Below are 18,906 nucleotides of genomic sequence, written 5' to 3' on the forward strand. Positions count from 1 at the left end.
TGTTTTGATGCTCTGTCCTACATGAACCCGTAAAATAGTTAAATCATTAACCCTGTTATGTTTATTTGCCAGTAACAGCAGAAATGTTCCTTGGTCAATGTGACCCGGTGCATGTTTACTGTAATCATCCACAAGTTGTCAGCAACCAAAAAATTCTAACAAACATTGTTTGTACTTCATGACTAACACCAATACTAATGCTTACACACCTTCGTTTTAGGGTCAAATTTCCCCTTTTACTTAAAATCAAGTCAAATTAATGATAAGGATTTGTATTGAAAGTAAACTTTATTTATGTTCAGAATTGAACAAAAATCAGACCCCATCTTGTGATTGGATCACATCAACCGAATCTTAAAAACTTTAAACAGGGTAAATTTGCACCATAACAGGAGCATTAATGACCAATATCACTGTAAAATAATTCCCCAGAGCTAACAGGATACAGGAGTCAAATTCAAATTCGAAATGTGCCATTCTTCCCAAGTCAGTTGATTTGAGAGTTTTGCCGCATGTGCCATAACAGCAATATCCACGGTTCGATTTTGGCTGGGGACCTTTGTTACACCTTTGTTGTTAAACCTCTCTGTTTCAAGGTTTCCTGTGTCTCAACACGGCTCTGACAACATGACAACAACACATCACTAAAATACATTAGTAATATTGAATCTTCACCCAGCCCTATAGACAATCACAAGATTCATGTGCCAGTTTTTTTTATTTTTATTTCAAGAAAAAAAAAAGGAATCCTTCAAAACATTTCTGGAAATGGACTAAAACTAATAACTTAACTCAAGGTGTAACTTTTCATAAAACTCTATTGTCAATTATCTAAAGATTTTTTAAGATATCTTTCTTACTCACAAACACACAAATCACCTGAACAGGCGGTTGGATTATAGCCAAATGTTTTGGATGTTTTGATTCTACCTTTGTCAAATAGAGCTTGACTGACTCAATGATTTTAGTTAATCAATAATCACAGTTGTGCATATTTGTCGCGTGATAATTAACAAGATACAGCAGTACAGAAATGTCAAAATATATAATAATATAATAACAAATTCTTCAGAACAATGATGTGCTCACAGGGTTACAAAGTGCTTCACAAATACATACAAATACAAATGTATACAAATACAAAATAATATACCTCTCCCATAACACATCAAATATACAAAAAAGACAAGTTATTACTACAAAGCAGGTTTAGAAAAATGAGTTATTCAGTAGCAATCTAAAATAAATCAGTAAGGTTGCAAGATTAATTTAAGCAGGAAGACTGTTCTAGCCATGGGCCAGTTACTGTTTTCAAGGCATTGAAAAAGTAAAGGTTTCAAAACCACTAACATTTTCTGCCACACCGTTCCTATAGGTATGAGCTGTTTATAATGAGTGGTCAAGGAGAGAAACTGCAGTTTAGTAATCCTTCTCCCTGCCAGTGTGCAGTGTGTTTAAAAATAAAAAACAACATTGTGTTCAAATTATACATTTTGAAGCTGTAATTGCAATACCGCAATACCGTGAAATTTGGCCTGAACAATTTTGGAAAATAATCTAATTGTGATTTTTTTCACCTATATTGTGATTGCGATTTAAAATGCGATAATTTTTTAAGCTCATTATCTGCTGTATTATTTAACAAAGACAAAAAAATGATTGTATTACTAACACAATATTAGATGGATTAAACAAATTGTCCTTTACTGTTATTATATTGATTAAATTAGGTGATGCATGAGTTTATATGATTGACATTATTTATTTATAAACTACTTTAATCACAGTGGCTGATTTATTGAACGTCCAGCCTTGTAATACAATGACATGTAATAATTACCATGACAACATAAATCACTGACAAATAAGCCTGGTCAGTAAGTGTCCAGTAAAGTCAGTAAGAAATCACACTTACTAAAGTGCAGATTGCAGAAAAGCACTTTTTAAACACTGTCTGTGAACTTTACTGGACAGTCTTTAAATATGTATATGTACACAACGATTATGGCAGTGCCAGCCGCAGTGATCTTACGGCTTGACCACGTCAGTTGTAGCAGCGGAAAATACTCATTTTTTCAGCTCCGCTGCGACTCTATGTTTAAATTTTTTGTGTAACGTTAGCTTCGGTATGGCGACCTGGCTAAAATATGTGCAGAGGGCATGTTGTACCGCTTATCCAGTGTATTTATCAAAGCCGTTAGCCCAGGGTTGGTCACAGTACTGAGGAGCATCCTTTCTTTCGCGATAAACTTACTGCTTGAGTAATTTCAACGTTCCGTTACTGAAGTGTGTTCATATGGAGTTATGCGGTCAGTGATCCCTGTCGGGTGGTATTTTGCTTATTTGACAGTACTTGGCACTCTGGTGTTAGTCTTTTTAGCCATGCAACTATCGTACATGGCTGTGTGTTTTTTAAGTGGTGATACAGGTTAGTGGCGTTACCCCGTGAGGTAGCAACATTAGCAAGGCACGTTTTGCACAATACGTGACGGTTTGCAGAAATTTCCTCTGCAGACTGTTTTACTATTGCGTGTCACGTGACCAGGGTGTAATTGCAGCCTCTGCAAAACAATTACATGACAACATCATATTATTACTAAAGTCATATGTAATATTGAATAATGGCCCAGCCCTAGTGATAGAGATCTTATTTCATTGCATTCAAATAACTGCAGTAGTTTGAGAATAAATACATACCCCTACGAACAGAACAGAAACATGACCTCTTTACAATTTACTAGTGTAGGAATCTTGTAACCTGCTCAGTATACTAACAACAGTTTACTGTTTAATTTTAGTGTTATTCTTTTGTTATTATTTTACAATAAATCAGGATCCAGAGAATGTGACTCCAGTATCCCGCTGCGCATTGATCATTCTTTTTTGACTTTGTTTTTAGAAAACACTTTTCCCAAATAAAACTTTACTGCAGAAACAAAAACAGTAAATACTAGCAAAATACCTGCCAGGAGAAACACCACCACGTCAATTGAGTAGAACTGGATCGTTGACATCTTGTAAGACTCCGTCCTTAGATGTGCTGCTCCTTTGTGCCTCATGACAAACTCAATCCAGAACATGGCCCGGTCCAGTGGTTTCATGGGCTGGTCTCTCTGCAGGTTGGACAGCGCTTTCATCTTCTCTCTGTAGCTTGGGTCATAGAGTACCTCCTTCAGTGCCTCCAGGAAGTTATCTTTGTTTAAAGTTGCAATGTCCAGGTTTTTGGCCACACCTCTTGCTTTCATCCTGAAGAAGTTTTCATGCTGGTCGAACATGAGGGGAAGGCCGACCAGGGGGACACCGTGGTAGATGGCCTCCTGTATTCCATTGGTGCCTCCGTGGGCCACAAACACTCTGGTCTTGGGGTGGCCCAGGAGGTCATTTTGAGGCAGCCAGTCCAAGAGTAAGGTGTTGTTGCCGAGGGTGGATGGTCTTTTGCCTTTGTGCCTCCAGATCACCTTTTGAGGAAGTTGGGCGAAAGCAGCTGCAATGTCCTCTGTGATGTCCTCCGGAAGTTTTGCTACCAGGGTTCCCAATGTCATAATGATGACCCCATGTTCACCAGAGCTCTGGACAAAGTCCTCTAGTTCTTTAGACAGTGGCTTGGAGGGTTTGCACTGAAATCCTGACATGTAGATGATGTTTGGCATTGTGGGACGTGGAAACTCAAAAGTAAAATCATTCCTCATCAGCCAGATGTCTGCCGCCTGAAACAGCTCTATGTAATGTACATTGTTTCCAAAGTAATGATGTACAAACGGTTTGTAATTCGGGTCTGTGACATACCAAATTTGAAACAGTGTGAAGACATAGCAAAGTACGTTTTTGACCCGCTGGACAAACGTCATCTTGTCAGTCAGCTGAGACATGGCAATTGGGACATATGCCAGTGGAGAAGGAGCAATTGTATGATGTCCCTCACCATGAACAGTCCACCTCACATTTAAGACAAGTGGAAGACCCAAACGGTGACCCAGAAGGACCCCTGCACCAATCACGGGGTCTGTCAGAACCAAGTCATATTTGGCATCATGCAGGCTCTGCATCAGTTTTTTATTCTCAAATATCTCCTGCATCATCTTAATCACCTGCTCATGCAACTGGTAGAACTGTATCAATACTTCAAACTCTAGCGATAAACGAGTCCAAAGTGAAGCACCTTCCCGCTGCATGTTCATCAATGTGATTGCAAATGACCCAAAGCGTTCTTCAGCAAAACCAGCAGAGGAATTTATAGTGATGGACTTGTAGTAATGGGACTCTGGCTTGATGTACCAGCTGTCTGATGGCCGCATCACTGTGATTTCATGGCCTCTGGAGTGAAGCTCCTCAACGAGGACTTTCATGTTAAGCCAGTGGCTTCCATCAAAGGGAAACACCAAGACTTTCCCACCATTTGTCAAGGGTGAAGAACAGAGTAGCACTGCAAGTCCCACCAAGATCAGTCGGTACATTTCTGAAAGAGATTCTGACAAGAGATGCATCAATGTTAGATATGTCTCTTTAAACAAGGCTTTACAGTTCTTGAGTTCAAGAGTATGCGTCAATCTAACAAACAACTGAACATAAAGAACTGAGGTGTCTAATTTCAGCTACCTCATAGTTTTAGAAATGTTTGTGCCTACGAACATCTCTTTTAGGCATGGGCTGGTATACGATTCTGACGGTATGATAACCTTTAGCAAAATTATCACAGTTTCACAGTATTGCGGTATCGCATTTACAGCTTTAAAATGTATTATTTTTGAAATGTCTGGGTAAAAAACTACTTTGAACATTTTTCACAACTTTTTTCCCATTGAACACAATATATTTTATTTTTAAACACACCTACTGCATTTTTACAAATGTTTTTAATGTGAAGAACTTTGTGACTTTGTCTGTAAAAGGTGCTATATCACATGAAGTTATTATTATTATTATTATTATTATTATTAGGAACGGTATGACACAAAATGTTAGTGGTTTTGAAACCATGACTTTTTCAAACCGCGGAATACCTTGAAATCGGTAACCGGCCCATGCCTAATCTCTATATTACAAACAGTTGTATGGAACATTATTTTATTTTTTTAAAGCAGAAAATACATCTTTAATAGTGAAAATTCTAACAAAGATGTTTAATACATAACTTCACAAAGATGACAGCATTAATTGCTGATTGGGTAAACTAAACATGAAATGTATTAATTTAATTAATTATTAGTTACAATTACCTAGTTAAATATTTAATTGTGGAAAACTACAGGTTCTGTATTTCTTTTAACCTGCATCTATATTCACTTCTGCAAAAGCAAGCATGATACAAGCAGTTAGCCGATAAAGTTGTAATCATTATTGTATTATTAAGGATTGTTTCAACATTTTTATTTATTGTACACCATATTTGTGTATAGTAACACAGTGAGTCATTATGTTTGTATATATATATATATATATATATATATATATATATATATATATATATATATATATATATATATATATATATATATATATATGGTCCTGTGTGTGTATATATTACTGTGTATATGTATGGTCCAGGATGCAAGTTTTTCCATTACATATTTGCAGACTTGTGGTGTATGGTAATGATATACAAAAGTACATAAAAGTTAATCACATTTTTTGTGAAGCAATAAACTATGTTCCATTGTTACACAGTACACAAGACCAAACTCTTAAAATTGTTTATTATAGTTTTCCCTTTACACATATTGTTAGTTTTCACTTACAGCTTGCTCAAAATCATTATGTGGACAACAGAAATTAATGAAAAGAAAACATGACATCATATCATCACCAAAAATCATATACAATATTGAATCATCCCCCAGCCCTAGTGATGAACTATCACAAGATACATGTGCCAGTTTTTATAAAAATTAAGCCTATTGCGTTTCAATTAAGTAAGTGCAATAGTTTATGAGAATACTTTTTTTTCTTCATAAAACCTGCAGGAAATCCTTAAACATTGCTGGATTTGGACTTTAAACTGATCGCTTGACTCCAGGTCTAATTTATCACCAAATTGTATTGTAAAATATTTACAGATTTTTCAGATATTCTGCTAAGTTAAAAACCCAAACAAACAAAACAAAAACATGACGTCTTTGGCGGACGTCATTAGACAATATTAGATTTGTGAGGGCATTCAGCTACACACACTCAGGCATGTTAGGATACAGATGTAAGAGTGTTTGTATCCGGCTCAATTTATGTATGTTGAAGTTTTCTTTAAAATAAATCAGGATCCAGAAAATGTTAAACAATTATCCCGTGGCACATTCCTCATTCCTTTTTGACTTTGCTTCTAGAAAACACTTTTCGCAAAAAAAACTTTACTGCAGAAACAAAAACAGTAAATACTAGCAAAATAACTGCCAGGAGAAACACCACCACGTCAATTGAGTGGTACTGGATCGTTGACATCTTGTAAGACTCCGTCCTTAGATGTGCTGCTCCTTTGTGCCTCATGACAAACTCAATCCAGAACATGGCCCGGTCCAGTGGTTTCATGGGCTGGTCTCTCTGCAGGTTGGACAGCGCTTTCATCTTCTCTCTGTAGCTTGGGTCATAGAGTACCTCCTTCAGTGCCTCCAGGAAGTTATCTTTGTTCACAGTTGCAATGTCCAGGTTTTTGGCCACACCTCTTGCTTTCATCCTGAAGAAGTTGTCAGGCTGGTCGAACATGAGGGGAAGGCCGACCAGGGGGACACCGTGGTAGATGGCCTCCTGTATTCCATTGGTGCCTCCGTGGGCCACAAACAATCTGGTCTTGGGGTGGCCCAGGAGGTCATTTTGAGGCAGCCAGTCCAAGAGTAAGGTGTTGTTGCCGAGGGTGGATGGTCTTTTGCCTTTGTGCCTCCAGATCACCTTTTGAGGAAGTTGGGCGAAAGCAGCCGCAATGTCCTCTGTGATGTCCTCCGGAAGTTTTGCTACCAGGGTTCCCAATGTCATAATGATGACCCCATGTTCACCAGAGCTCTGGACAAAGTCCTCTAGTTCTTTAGACAGTGGCTTGGAGGGTTTGCACTGAAATCCTGACATGTAGATGATGTTTGGCATTGTGGGACGTGGAAACTCAAAAGTAAAATCATTCCTCATCAGCCAGATGTCTGCCGCCTGAAACAGCTCCATGTAATGTACATCATTTCCAAAGTAATGATGTACAAATGGTTTGTAGTTTGATTCTGTGACATACCAAGTTTGAAAACACGTGAAGGCAAAGTAAAATAAGTTTTTGACTCGCTGGGGAAACGTCATCTTGTCAGTCAGCTCTGACATTGGTATTGGGATATAGGAGAGTGGGGAAGGAGCAATTGCATGATGCGCCTCACCCTGAATAGTCCACCTCACATTTAAGACAATTGGAAGACCCAAACGGTGAGCCAAAAGCACTCCACCACCAATCGCCGGGTCCGTCAGAACCAAATCATATTTGGCATCATGCAGGCTCTGCATTAGTTTTGTATTCTCAAACATCTCCCGCATCATCTGAATCACCTGTTTATTCATCTGATAGAACTGCTGCAACAGTCCATATTCCATAGATATACGGGCCATAAGTGAAGCACCTTCCCGCCGCATGTTAATCATCGTAATTACAAATGACCCAAAGAGTTCTTCATCAAAACCAGCAGAGGAATTTATAGTGATGGACTTGTAGTGAGGGGACTCTGGTTTGATGTACCAGCTGTCTGATGGCCGCATCACTGTGATTTCATGGCCTCTGGAGTGAAGCTCCTCGATGAGGACTTTCATGTTGACCCAGTGGCTTCCATCCACTGGGAACACCAAGACTTTCCCTCCATTTACCAAGGGTGAAGAGCAGAGCAGCACTGCAAGTGCCACCAAGATCGGTTGGTACATCTCTGAAAGAAATTCTGACAAGAGATGTGAGGATGTTAGATCTGTCTCTCTCAACAAGGCTTTACATTTCTTGAGGTCACAGCGCATGCATCAACTTAACAAATAACTTACATAAATAACTTTAAAATATATAATTGTTATCTAATTTCAGCTTCTTTATAGTTTTAGAAATGTTTCTATCGATTATTTTCAGTCCTCTCAGATTAGTCTATGATATATTTCTATTCCGATTCTATTTTCTATTCCTCTTTTTTCTGTGTTTTACTACCTGTTTTTATATGTTTTAATGTTTTGTGTGTTGTATGTTATGTTGCGGTCTACAAAGTTTTAAGGATGTCCTGCCTCTTAGACTGTAAAAGTAGTTTACCTACGGGTACCAATAAAGTAACCTAACCTTATATTATATATGATATTATACTGAGAGACAAAGGTTTTAGTCTGGAAAACAACTACTGAGCAATGATTGAATCGGGCCACTGGAAGCTAGACTCATTCGCTATATATATTTTGACCCCGAAAAACAAAAAGTTGCATGGTCGACGTGAAGACAACACAAGGGTTAAATTACTTTTCAATAATAATTTCTTAGTTGAATTCATTAAGATACAAGCCAAATGTCCTCTGAGTCTTGCAAATTGGCTCTGGGACTAAGACTATAGTGTGTTAGACAAGGCAATATAGCACCAGCGCATATGGTTGGATATTGACATTGTCATGTTTACTACAAGAGCAACATTTGCTGGCTCTGTGATGAACAAATATCACCTACTCACAGCTGAGAGCAAAGTTTCAATAGTGCAGCCCAAATACAGTACACATCCTTACAAGTCTTTCCACAAATGATTGTCAGCAAACATACGTTCATTGCTCCAAGACCCTGATTACACAACCATACAGTGTGGAAATCCTGCCGCTAATTCCCAAGAGATTTACAAAAGCAGTTTGGATAAAGGTAGAGGTTTCCTCTCTCAGGTTTCACAGCCTTGTGTTCATGTACTTGTGTTGCTCATTATAATAGGTGTTGAACTATGAAGGGGATTTAATAGCAGCTGCCTTTTGTATTCACAAGGTCAAACAAGCTTTCACATATGGTGCTAACAAGAATAAGAACCACAAATGTTCAACTTTACCTTCACAGACTATTTCAAACATGTTATTATATCATTTGTTGTGAGCAAATATAATTTTGTCTCAGGTTCACTAAAGTAAAACGTTATGTGCTACTAATACTACTACTACTACTACTTCTACTACTACTACTACTACTACTGATAATAATAATAATAATAATAATAATAATATACATTTATGGCTCATGTGAATTCAAAATAAAATACATAACTATATAAATAATAAATAATTTATACACCTGGGTAAAGGTTAATAAAACTACAGTACCTTGAAACCAGTGCAGGGGCTTAATGATATGGGCTCTTTTCTTAGCTATAATTAAAACAGTTTACTATTTATAACTTTTTATGTGTAAAGAACTTTTTGGTTAGTTGAGAGCAATGCATTAACAAAAGACTACCAGTAATAAATACTGTACAAGTGCATGTTCTCTGAATAAGGAAAGAAAAAGTCTGACGGTGACATTTCTGCAGGAAACTTGAGGCCATTTTGTAAGCTGATACGCTTCTGTTTCCCAAATAATTCCTCAATGTTCTTGCTGTAGTTACATTCAGTAGAACATTTTGTTTTTTGAGTCTGAGTTTTCCTGCAGCCATGAGTCTGCTCATTTTCTTACAGTCTATAAGATGCACTTTAGGAATACCATAGTTGTGAATTTGTCTTAGGCTTAGTCTAAAGCTAGGTTGCTCAAAGCATTCATAAAGTGGAGTACTTTTGTTGAACTTGTCAATAGGAAACATCTGGAACTCGCTAATCTTTGAGACTGTAGCAACCATCTGCAAGTACTTTTGCTTCACACTCGATGCATGCACATATACATCACAGTAACTTAACACGTAGAATAATTGCGTCATCCAACATGAAAACAAAAACGACTGCACTGAAAATCAGTAAGATGTTTTTTTTAGCTTTATATCAACATACCACCAGCCTATGTCAGCTTGTACAACTCTTTCACTGGCCTAGAGTCTTTGATCTCAACACTTACCACGAGCGTCCTAGTCAACAGATTTCACGTGTCAACGTGAGCTTGTTTTTTGTGCGTCCAGCCACTCTCACAGCAGATGGATCACTGACTTACTGTCGTCCAACTCTGACGGTTAAGCAGTTAGGAAGGTGTACACTCTGAACAGGAATAAAGTTCGGAGTATGTGTGTGTGGCATGCAGCAGCTGCAGGTTGATTATACAAGAGAGCTGAAACAAGGCGGGAGGGGGGGCGTGACTTGGACATTGATCATAAGATGTACAGAGATAAGAGTGATATTGTTGCACTGGTTAAATGGAACAAAGGCAAACCATCCCGATTTGAAGACTCAAGAGATTTATTTTGTTTGTTTTAATCCTTATTAATTTACATTTCCTACGCTTTGTCTTTTCTGTTAACTGTTTTTTCCAACGAGCCGTTATTTTGTAACGTTAACTTTGAAAATAATTATAAAAACTAATATTGCATTGTACAGCTTACATAAGACATTGAAGGTGTTAAGAAAAAAGAAACAAAAAAACCAAAATAAAATTAAAAAGATCTAACAAAAGAACTATAAAACAAAGCAACAAAAAAAAAGAATGTGAACAGAAGGAAGTTGAAATTAAATAATCTTAACATTGCACCTACATGCAGTAGATAAAGTATTCTTAGTCATGGTTGTTAAGTCAGTGTGCTGAACCTTGAAAGTTATAGCGTGTAACCAGACATTGTGCTCATGCATGAACTACATTTACCTTTGATACAGTCAATGTTCATTTGTGAGACAAATGACCCCAAAACAAATATTCACACAGAGGCTAAGGTGAAGGATTTTGTCAGGGAAATAAACAATCTACCTTTTAAAACAAGTCAACTTTACCTTAGACCCTAGATGTCATATACACTTTAGCCTTTAGAGATATACTGTACATTGTGTTTTTCTGATAAAATTGCACTAAAACCTTAATCATTTGATGGGCCGAGTAAAAAGGGACTGAAACACATTATAGAGTTCATAAAATTTCTCCTTTTCACTCTTTTCTTCCATCTCCAGCCCCACAGTCTAGAAGCCCTAACAGTAGCCGGGCAGCCAGCGTGGCTCCATCCCCGTCCCTCTCCAGGCGCTTTGATACCGGCCGACCCCTGTCCTCTCCCAAAAGCACCCTCCGCAGACAGTGTAACAACAGACCCCAACCTCTTCTGAACCAGGACTCCCCGTCCTCTGATGCTGGTGGAAGCTGCTACACAGAGCTGCACCCTGGCCCCCACAGCTACGTGGAGAGGCTGCGGGTGGAGGAAGGGTCAGCGGGCATCGATCAGCTGAGGTTGGAGGACGGGAACGTGTACTTCTCGCCAGTGGTGGAGGCGGTCTCGTCTTTCAAACCGAGCAGGTATCTGTCGCCGCTGATGCCCAAGGAGAATAAGCCTTTGGAAGTGGGCATCCTGCGGAGAGTGAAGGAGCTGCTGGCAGAGGTCGACCCCAGGACAGCGGCCAAACAGATCACCAAGGCTGACTGCATGGTACTGTTTAAAGCTGCTGTAATCAATATTTTTTTAGAATGAAATCGCTAAAATTACTATATCAACTATATCGAAGACTTTAGTCTCTTAACCTCACTTCATGCCCTACAACATAACTGCTTTGATTGCGTCTCACCACTTTTATCATTTCCAGATGCAACAGCTGTTGTCAGGGGGAAAAGCTCTGTACCCTAGCATGTAAACCAGTCCAATCTTCTAGTTTCCTGCTTCAAAACATACCATGCAATGCCTCAACTTGCATGTGTCGCTCAGAGCCACGTTGTTTTGTTGTTCTGATTGGTTGTAGGTCTATTCAATTGTGTGTAGAGGTATTTTGGTCTGTACCGTTGGAAAACGCTCTTGGAAATCAAAAATGAACTGAGAGGTTCCAGAGTAATACGCATTTGCGAATCAGTCTGGCAATGCCATGCTATCTACCCCCAGCAGCAAACAGCAGAAAGACACAGTTAGAAACCAGCTAGTGAAGAAAGCGGAACTTTAAGCAACTGAAGAGACGTGTATTTTCCTCAGTAGTTGGCGGAATCCAAAACAGAGCTAAAAGGAGAGTGAATACTGAACATTCATCAGGTGGACACAAACATCACTTTAAATTAATGCTTATGTTGCTCAGTATCTGCTGGTGTGTAGAACTGTTCGCCTAACTATTAGATGATAATGTGCCAATGTTGTGTTTTAATGCACATTTGTATTAATAATTTACTATGTTTTTCTTTACACGTATGACGAGGTGTCTTGCTCATAAAATTGCCACTAACTAAAGAAAACCACATCACATCACACACATATATAGGGCTACACATGAAGTGCATTAAATCACCCAACCACATAAAAAGATGCACAGTCAGGAGTAGATCAATAAAACTATGTCTGTGTTTCACAGGTGGCCAGAATTCTGGAGGTGACCCCGGAGGTGCAAAGGATGATGGGAGTTAGTTCTGGGATGGAGCTGCTTACGTTACCACATGGCACACAGTTAAGACTGGACCTACTGGAGAGGTGAGAAAGAATTCAGAAATTCTGGGCACCTTCACCCAGACAACCTAGTTCAACCAGTAGTTCTCAATCAGAATACTCAATCAGAAGGGTGTTTCTTTATTAGCCGCTTTCCGACCAAGTAGTTACAGGAACGTAGTTATAGGAAAAGTCCACTTCTAAGCAGTTCTACTAACTACTCTCCCCCAAAACCGTTTTTTCCTTTTGCATTCGCACTGGCCAAGTGGCCATAGGGACTGGCAGGAGGGGTAAGGGAGTAATGCAAGCACGGCGACGGTCTTCATAGCGTTAAAATCAGAAAACAAATACACCAAAAAAGTATGAACTACATACTAAATCTAATGTATATAGCATATTTGTCATAATTTAAACAAGTCTCCCGAAGAGAAACGGGTATCTCTCTCTCCCCCACCTCTGCCGGCTGCGTTGTGGACGTGTGTGTGGGTGTGTGCGTGTGTGCGTGTGTGCGTGTGTGTGTGTGTTTGTGTGTGTGTGTGTGTGTGTGTGTGTGTGTGAGATGGCCGGACAGCGAGGTTGTCAAGCCAAAAAGACGGTTAACCACAGGTTCCCGTTAATCTTATGATGGACATGTGTTGTGATATTTAAACAAACGAGCCGTCAACGGCGAAATAAAAGCCTGTTATTTACGAGAGCGGTCTGAGAGACCTCCAGCTGACAGCGGGGTTTCTGAGCAGGACATAGCCGAGCGACGAGCTAGCGGCCGGGGCAGGCACCTGCCGACTGTCGTCTCACTTCATGGAGCTTCTCACCTCAGAAAACTTTGAAGCAAATTGTCAATTTGGCATCAATTTTCGCAAGACTGCCTTTATTAGAAATGTTAAAAGTTCATTTCTCGCCTAAAACGTTGTCAGAAGTGAATTTAGTGATGAATAAGATGGCGAAAATTGTTAAAATTGTCCCGTTGTTGGTCTGTCTGTACCGGAAACCCGACCCTCGTTGACCTAGGTCCCTATGCTGATAAGGGAACAGCGAAAAGACCCTGCCCTGAAGTAGGAGCTGAAAGAGTTACAGGAACTGTGGCCAGAGGAAATCCCCAAATTGGTCCAGTCGGAACACAAGAAAAAAAAAGAGTTCTAGGAATTTTATGTTCTAGGAACTGCAAAAATCGGCTATTGTCACCAACAAGTATAGAAAGAGGCTTAGAGAGCAGCCCCACATTTAATTGATGGAATTAAGGTCAACCAGCTGCAGCTGCTGGAATTTGCTGGCAGCGGCGTCATTTAAACTGGTAAAAAGCAACGGTCAGCACAGGCAACAGAAATCCTCAGGAAATCACAGTTGCATTTCTGTTGGCCTTCTCTCAATTGGAAATAAACAAAGACCCTTTCATTCATACAATGGGTCAGAGAGATGACGACCACTCTGAAATTAGAAAAAGTCAGGTATTGGGTCTTGCAAAAAGTTGCATACGACTTGGCCCCCTTTTATGGGATACGTACAAACTTTGTCTTTTGCTTGAATAAGCAAATGTAATAGCAAATTAATCCTGTGTTCGTTTTATTACCAAAATTATAGCACAAAAACACTTAAGAAGATAACAGTTTTTTCTGTAATCTATTTAATTTTGTATATATATTTAAGCATGCAGTCTATTTAGATATCTATTGTTTGCTTCATGTATTTGAGGGGGGTTTAGACTGGGAAATGCACTTTGTACTCATTCCTCTGAATGGAAAAATATTTAACAAGCTATCATGCTAAATGTTACATGTTAAATGTTAGCAGGTTCCCCTACATGTGACAAAGTACAGCATCAAATTATGAGAATAAATGAAAGTGTAAAACTGAGACTGTACAGAGGATCTGGTGCCACCCTTAAGATTTTAACCATGAGTAAGTCACACAATATGTGAAGTCTGTCCTAAGAACAGCAAAGTTGTCTCTCCATTTTTCATCCATTCAACAGTTTGGTTTTCTTTTTTGAGAGAAATGAAAATATTTCTCCTGAAGCAGGAGATTTTTTGTCATTCTAATGCCTGGTGAAATAGGGCTGATATGAGGATATGATTGTGATATATGAGCTAAACTCCTGCAGGTTCCAAACCATGGCGATCATGCTGGCTGTGGATGTGTTGGGCTGCACAGGGACGACTGAGGAGCGGGCCGGCCTGCTACATAAAATCATCCAAATCGCAGCTGAGCTCAAGAGCACCATGGGCAACATGTTCGGGTTTGCTGCCTTCATGAGAGCTCTAGAGCTGCCGCAGGTACACATGGGTCACTTAGCCTGGAGTTACATTGATTGGAAGATTTTTGGGGGTATTTTTGCCTTTATTGATAGAAATAGTGGAGACGGACAGGAACTATGAGGAGAGTGAGGGGGACGATATGCGACAGGTGTTCCTGCTGAACATGAAAGAGGCTAAAGTTGAAAGATTAACACATTATGTGTCGCTAAGGTTATCCTCTGCAATAAAACCTGCAGTATAACCCCTCACCCACTGTCCATAAAAAAACAATTAGCACGGCTATACTTTGATAATACTGCGGCATGGCCATATTATGTTTGATTGGTATTATAAATTCGAAAGAATTTACAGGTCCTTCCTGTGTTCTTTATGTCAAAGTTAACATGACCTGGTAAGTTAGAAAAGGTATCATAAATGCCTTATCATTATTTTTAGTAGAGAAAATAACTCCTAGATCGTTTTTGTCATTTATTATTTGTGTTTTTCTTTTAAGTTTGTATTCCAGAGATTATCTTTTACAGAATCACATCACTACATCACCTGTGACTGTACTGATAATATAATAATATAATATAATATAAATACAGTATAACATCTTGTAAAATTACCCCTTTTAGTGTATTCCATCTCAGAATAAAGACCTAACAAAAAGACAAGAAAATAAATAAAATACAAAATCTAAAATCCTTTCTTGTACTTTTTCATTAAAAGTTTATTTATTTAATTTTGTAAGCGGTTGAGATAAACATCACATCCAGTGGAATCCCATTACACATTTTTTCCCTCCAAAACACTATAGAGGTAAGATATTTTATAATAATGTAATATTATAGATTAAGATTATTTTTTGGGGCTTTTCTCCCTTTATTTTGAAAGTGGATAGATATAAAAGGGGGAGAGAGTGGGGGATGACACGCAGCAAAGGGCAGCAGGTCAGATTCAAACCCTGCGCCGCTGCAGAACTCAGCCAACATGGGGCGAACGCTCTTACTGGGTGAGCTAAAGGCCACCCCATAATATCAGATTTTATATAATTGTAATTACATATATTTAATTGAGAGTTAAAATAATGTTTGAGGCTTCCAAAGGTAGCTCTCAGTTCTCAGTCCAAGCACAAGTAGAAGTGTAAAATGGGCTGGTTTAGAAACTGAACCGACTGGAGTGTAAATCCTGGTTCTTCTGGGGGTCCCACGGGGGCCTCACCCCTTACTGCCAGGTTTTAATGGTGATGTTTTACTTTCTCTAAGGTGTCTCGTTTGGAGCAGACCTGGACGGCGTTACGGCAGCGACACACAGAGGGGGCTATTCTCTACGAGAAAACTCTGAGGCCGTTCATGAAGAGCCTGAATGACGGGAGAGGTAGGGTTCCTCCGCTGCACGGTCCATTCGTAAAACACATCTTCCTTTAAACCTGTTAACATCCACCGGGTCGCCGGTGGCGCGTGAGTTCTGACATGTTACATAAGAAGTATTTAAACACAAAAGTTCAAAACCTTTTGTCAATATGGACATGCTGCACATCGTTTGATTGGTAAAATTCTCTGCAATTCAATCATTCAGTTCATTTTACTGAAATCATAAGCACCAAAGCATCACTCATGATCTTAGTGCTCATGCAAAATGATGACGCTTCCCTACCTGTAGGCTGTCCTAAACGCTCAATCCCCGTCTATTCCTGGCTTATTTATATTTCTCTAGTCCGTCGGGTCCACAGATCAAAATGATAACAAGAGTTTTTCAAACAAATTAATCCAGGTTATGAATATTGTCCTGTAGAGTCCATGCTAATTGTCTGCTAACTGCCCTGCACCATTTTCGGTGTTCCGGGTATGTTTGTTTTCTTCAGGTTGTTGCCTACACAATGAAACTATCCAGCAAGCGCTCCCACTGTGGAGCGTCAATATGCTGCATCATCTCTCTGAGCAGCCATCTTAGAAAAAGCTGTCATTGGCTATCCCAATCATGGCAATTGTAGCCAATCACATTCCCTTTCCAATGGTATATAGCATGATAAGAACATCCAATGGTAGCCAGTCCAAATGAATGCGCAACAGAGCTAAGTCCCGCCTCCCAGAGCCACCAGGCACATACATGTGATTTATGAGAAAAAAATATGTTCAACAGTGTTTGAATGAATGTAAAAAGGTTTGTAAGTCATTTTAAGTCTTTATTATGTTTTTCTAATAGCACAGAAGTGAGTTTAAGCATTTAGCAAAATGTGGTTAGTTGGAGAGGTTTTGGAGAGGTTTTGGCACACCAGTGACACCTGTAATACCAAATACTGAAAACTCCCTAGCTCCCATTAGGTTAGGACTAGAGTTCTGAAAACTTTATAGAGGTCTTGTTGTATGTTGTAAGTATGTTGTAGTTATTTTTTTAGACGGGTCCAAAATAACTATTTTGAACCATGTTTGAACTGCTGTAGTGTATGTTGTGTTTTAATCACATGCAAATCAAGCACATTTTCAGAAACTAGAAGAATTTAGGTTTCAAATGAAGCCTCATATGTGCATTTTGGCCTTGCAATTCTTCTGTTATAAGCTTTTCCCTTTGGGCAAGGTAAATAGACGAAAATCAAGCAAAAGAGGTAAAACACTGACTCTGTCTGTGTGTCTGTCCTCCAGAAAGCTGTCCGCTGTCCAGCACCACCTTCCCCCACGTCCTACCCCTCCTGTCTCTGCTGGAGAAGAGCATAGCGGTGGGTGAGGGGACAGAGCCGTGGGAGACGGTGGAAGTCGGGGTGGACGTGGTCATGTTCCACCTGGGGGCGGCGAGGACCATCGCTCAGCTGGGGGGCATCTACCGCTCCAACGCTGAGAGCAAACTGCAAGGTAAGGGAGTGGAGAGTGGTGTGCTGTTGATCAAAACTGGTCAAAGGAAAAGTATACCTGCATTATTTATGAATTACCAAATTAAAGTAATAGTTTAAGTCTGCAGATACCCGTAGGATTTGAAACTTTGTCTTTTGTGCCTTCCAGTGGTGGTATCAAAAAGAGTCTGTGGCATTAATAAACTTAGAGAATAACCCAGTGTTTATTCATCCAGCTGGGTGATATGATTTATGTTTTACTTTACTAATTTACTTACTTTCATCTGTAGTTTCCTCAGAAGCAAGTGCTTAAAACACATATGTTATGTTTACATGATTTAGCTGAAGTGCTCATAGCATAGGCTATATATAATGTTTACATTATTTAACTTAAGAGCTTTAAGCATATGTTTATATAATTTATCTGAGGTGCTTAACCTAAGTTCGGCCCAGTTATAGAGGAGTAAGAGGCCTTTTTCCCAGTTGTGTTTTTTTCTGAATTTATTATTTATATAGAAGAAAATGATATTAAAAAAAAGAGGTGAAAGTGAAAAAAAAAAAAATCTGGTTATTATGAGCAAATTGTGAACTCTGCCGTTGATCCACTAATAAGGTGATGTTGATGTTGCAGGATTCCAGGAGCAGGCGGAGATCCTGGAGCTCTTCCTGACCGACTTCCAGATGAGGCTGCTGTGGGGGAGCAGGGGAGCCGAGGAGAGCCAGGATCTGCGATACGCCAAGTTTGACCAGGTGCTGACAGCCTTGTCCAACAGGCTGGAGCCGCCTGTACGACCGTGCTGACCCAAGACCTGTTTTTAATGGCTTAGTTTATCCGGGATGAGCTCAGAAACACATAGATGCAGATGATGGTGGAGGCACTGGAAGTATAAAGTAAGACAGCACCCTGGAGGACAGAAGAGGCAAACCGAGAAGCTACAAAATGTACAGTTCAGCTCCTGCTTTGGTGCTTTTTTTCCCAAACTGTATTTTCATTTACCAAAATCTATATTCTTTTTAATATTTTTTTGGGCTTTTCTGCCTTTAATGGATAGGACAGGTGAGAAAGGGGAGAGAGAGAGAGGGAAGACATGCAAGAAATCGTCACAGGTCGGAGTCGAACCCTGGACCTCTGCGTCGAGGCATAAACCTCTAAATATATGTGCACCTGCTCTACCCACTGAGCCAACCCGGCCATGCAATATCTATATTCTTAACACAACTTTAATGTTTCAAAGTGCCAATTCCAGAGGACTTAAGTTCAAGTTCAAGTTCATTTATTTATATAGCACTTTTAAACAGCCGCTAGACAGACCAAAGTGCTTTACAGAACAAGCATATAAGAAAATAAAACCAGCAAGACAACACATAAAACACAAAATAA

General features: G+C 39.4%; 3 protein-coding genes across 4 annotated transcripts in view; 1 reads left to right on the forward strand and 2 right to left on the reverse strand.

Annotated features, from left to right (window-relative positions):
- Positions 1-18,605, forward strand: part of sh2d3cb (SH2 domain containing 3Cb) — a 31,199-nt gene extending 12,594 nt beyond the window's left edge. For both annotated transcript variants that reach the window (XM_039802732.1, XM_039802731.1), the window contains 6 exons: positions 11,026-11,492; positions 12,394-12,509; positions 14,563-14,734; positions 15,964-16,075; positions 17,341-17,547; positions 18,157-18,605. In XM_039802732.1, coding sequence (XP_039658666.1) covers positions 11,026-11,492; positions 12,394-12,509; positions 14,563-14,734; positions 15,964-16,075; positions 17,341-17,547; positions 18,157-18,326 — 1,244 coding nt within the window. In that variant the 3' untranslated portion in view covers positions 18,327-18,605. The remainder of the gene's footprint in view (positions 1-11,025; positions 11,493-12,393; positions 12,510-14,562; positions 14,735-15,963; positions 16,076-17,340; positions 17,548-18,156) is intronic.
- Positions 775-10,104, reverse strand: LOC120560345 (UDP-glucuronosyltransferase 2B31-like). The gene is made up of 2 exons (XM_039802735.1): positions 9,992-10,104; positions 775-4,468 (listed from the first exon to the last, which is right to left on the reverse strand). Exon 2 carries the CDS (start codon positions 4,452-4,454, stop codon positions 2,874-2,876), a length of 1,581 nt encoding a protein of 526 aa, XP_039658669.1. The 5' UTR covers positions 4,455-4,468; positions 9,992-10,104; the 3' UTR covers positions 775-2,873.
- Positions 5,677-10,130, reverse strand: LOC120560344 (UDP-glucuronosyltransferase 2A2-like). The gene is made up of 2 exons (XM_039802734.1): positions 9,992-10,130; positions 5,677-7,886 (listed from the first exon to the last, which is right to left on the reverse strand). Exon 2 carries the CDS (start codon positions 7,870-7,872, stop codon positions 6,292-6,294), a length of 1,581 nt encoding a protein of 526 aa, XP_039658668.1. The 5' UTR covers positions 7,873-7,886; positions 9,992-10,130; the 3' UTR covers positions 5,677-6,291.
- Positions 18,606-18,906: the final 301 nt, after the last annotated feature.

This window comes from Perca fluviatilis, chromosome 6 (assembly GCF_010015445.1).
Source record: "Perca fluviatilis chromosome 6, GENO_Pfluv_1.0, whole genome shotgun sequence".
NCBI lineage: Eukaryota > Metazoa > Chordata > Actinopteri > Perciformes > Percidae > Perca > Perca fluviatilis.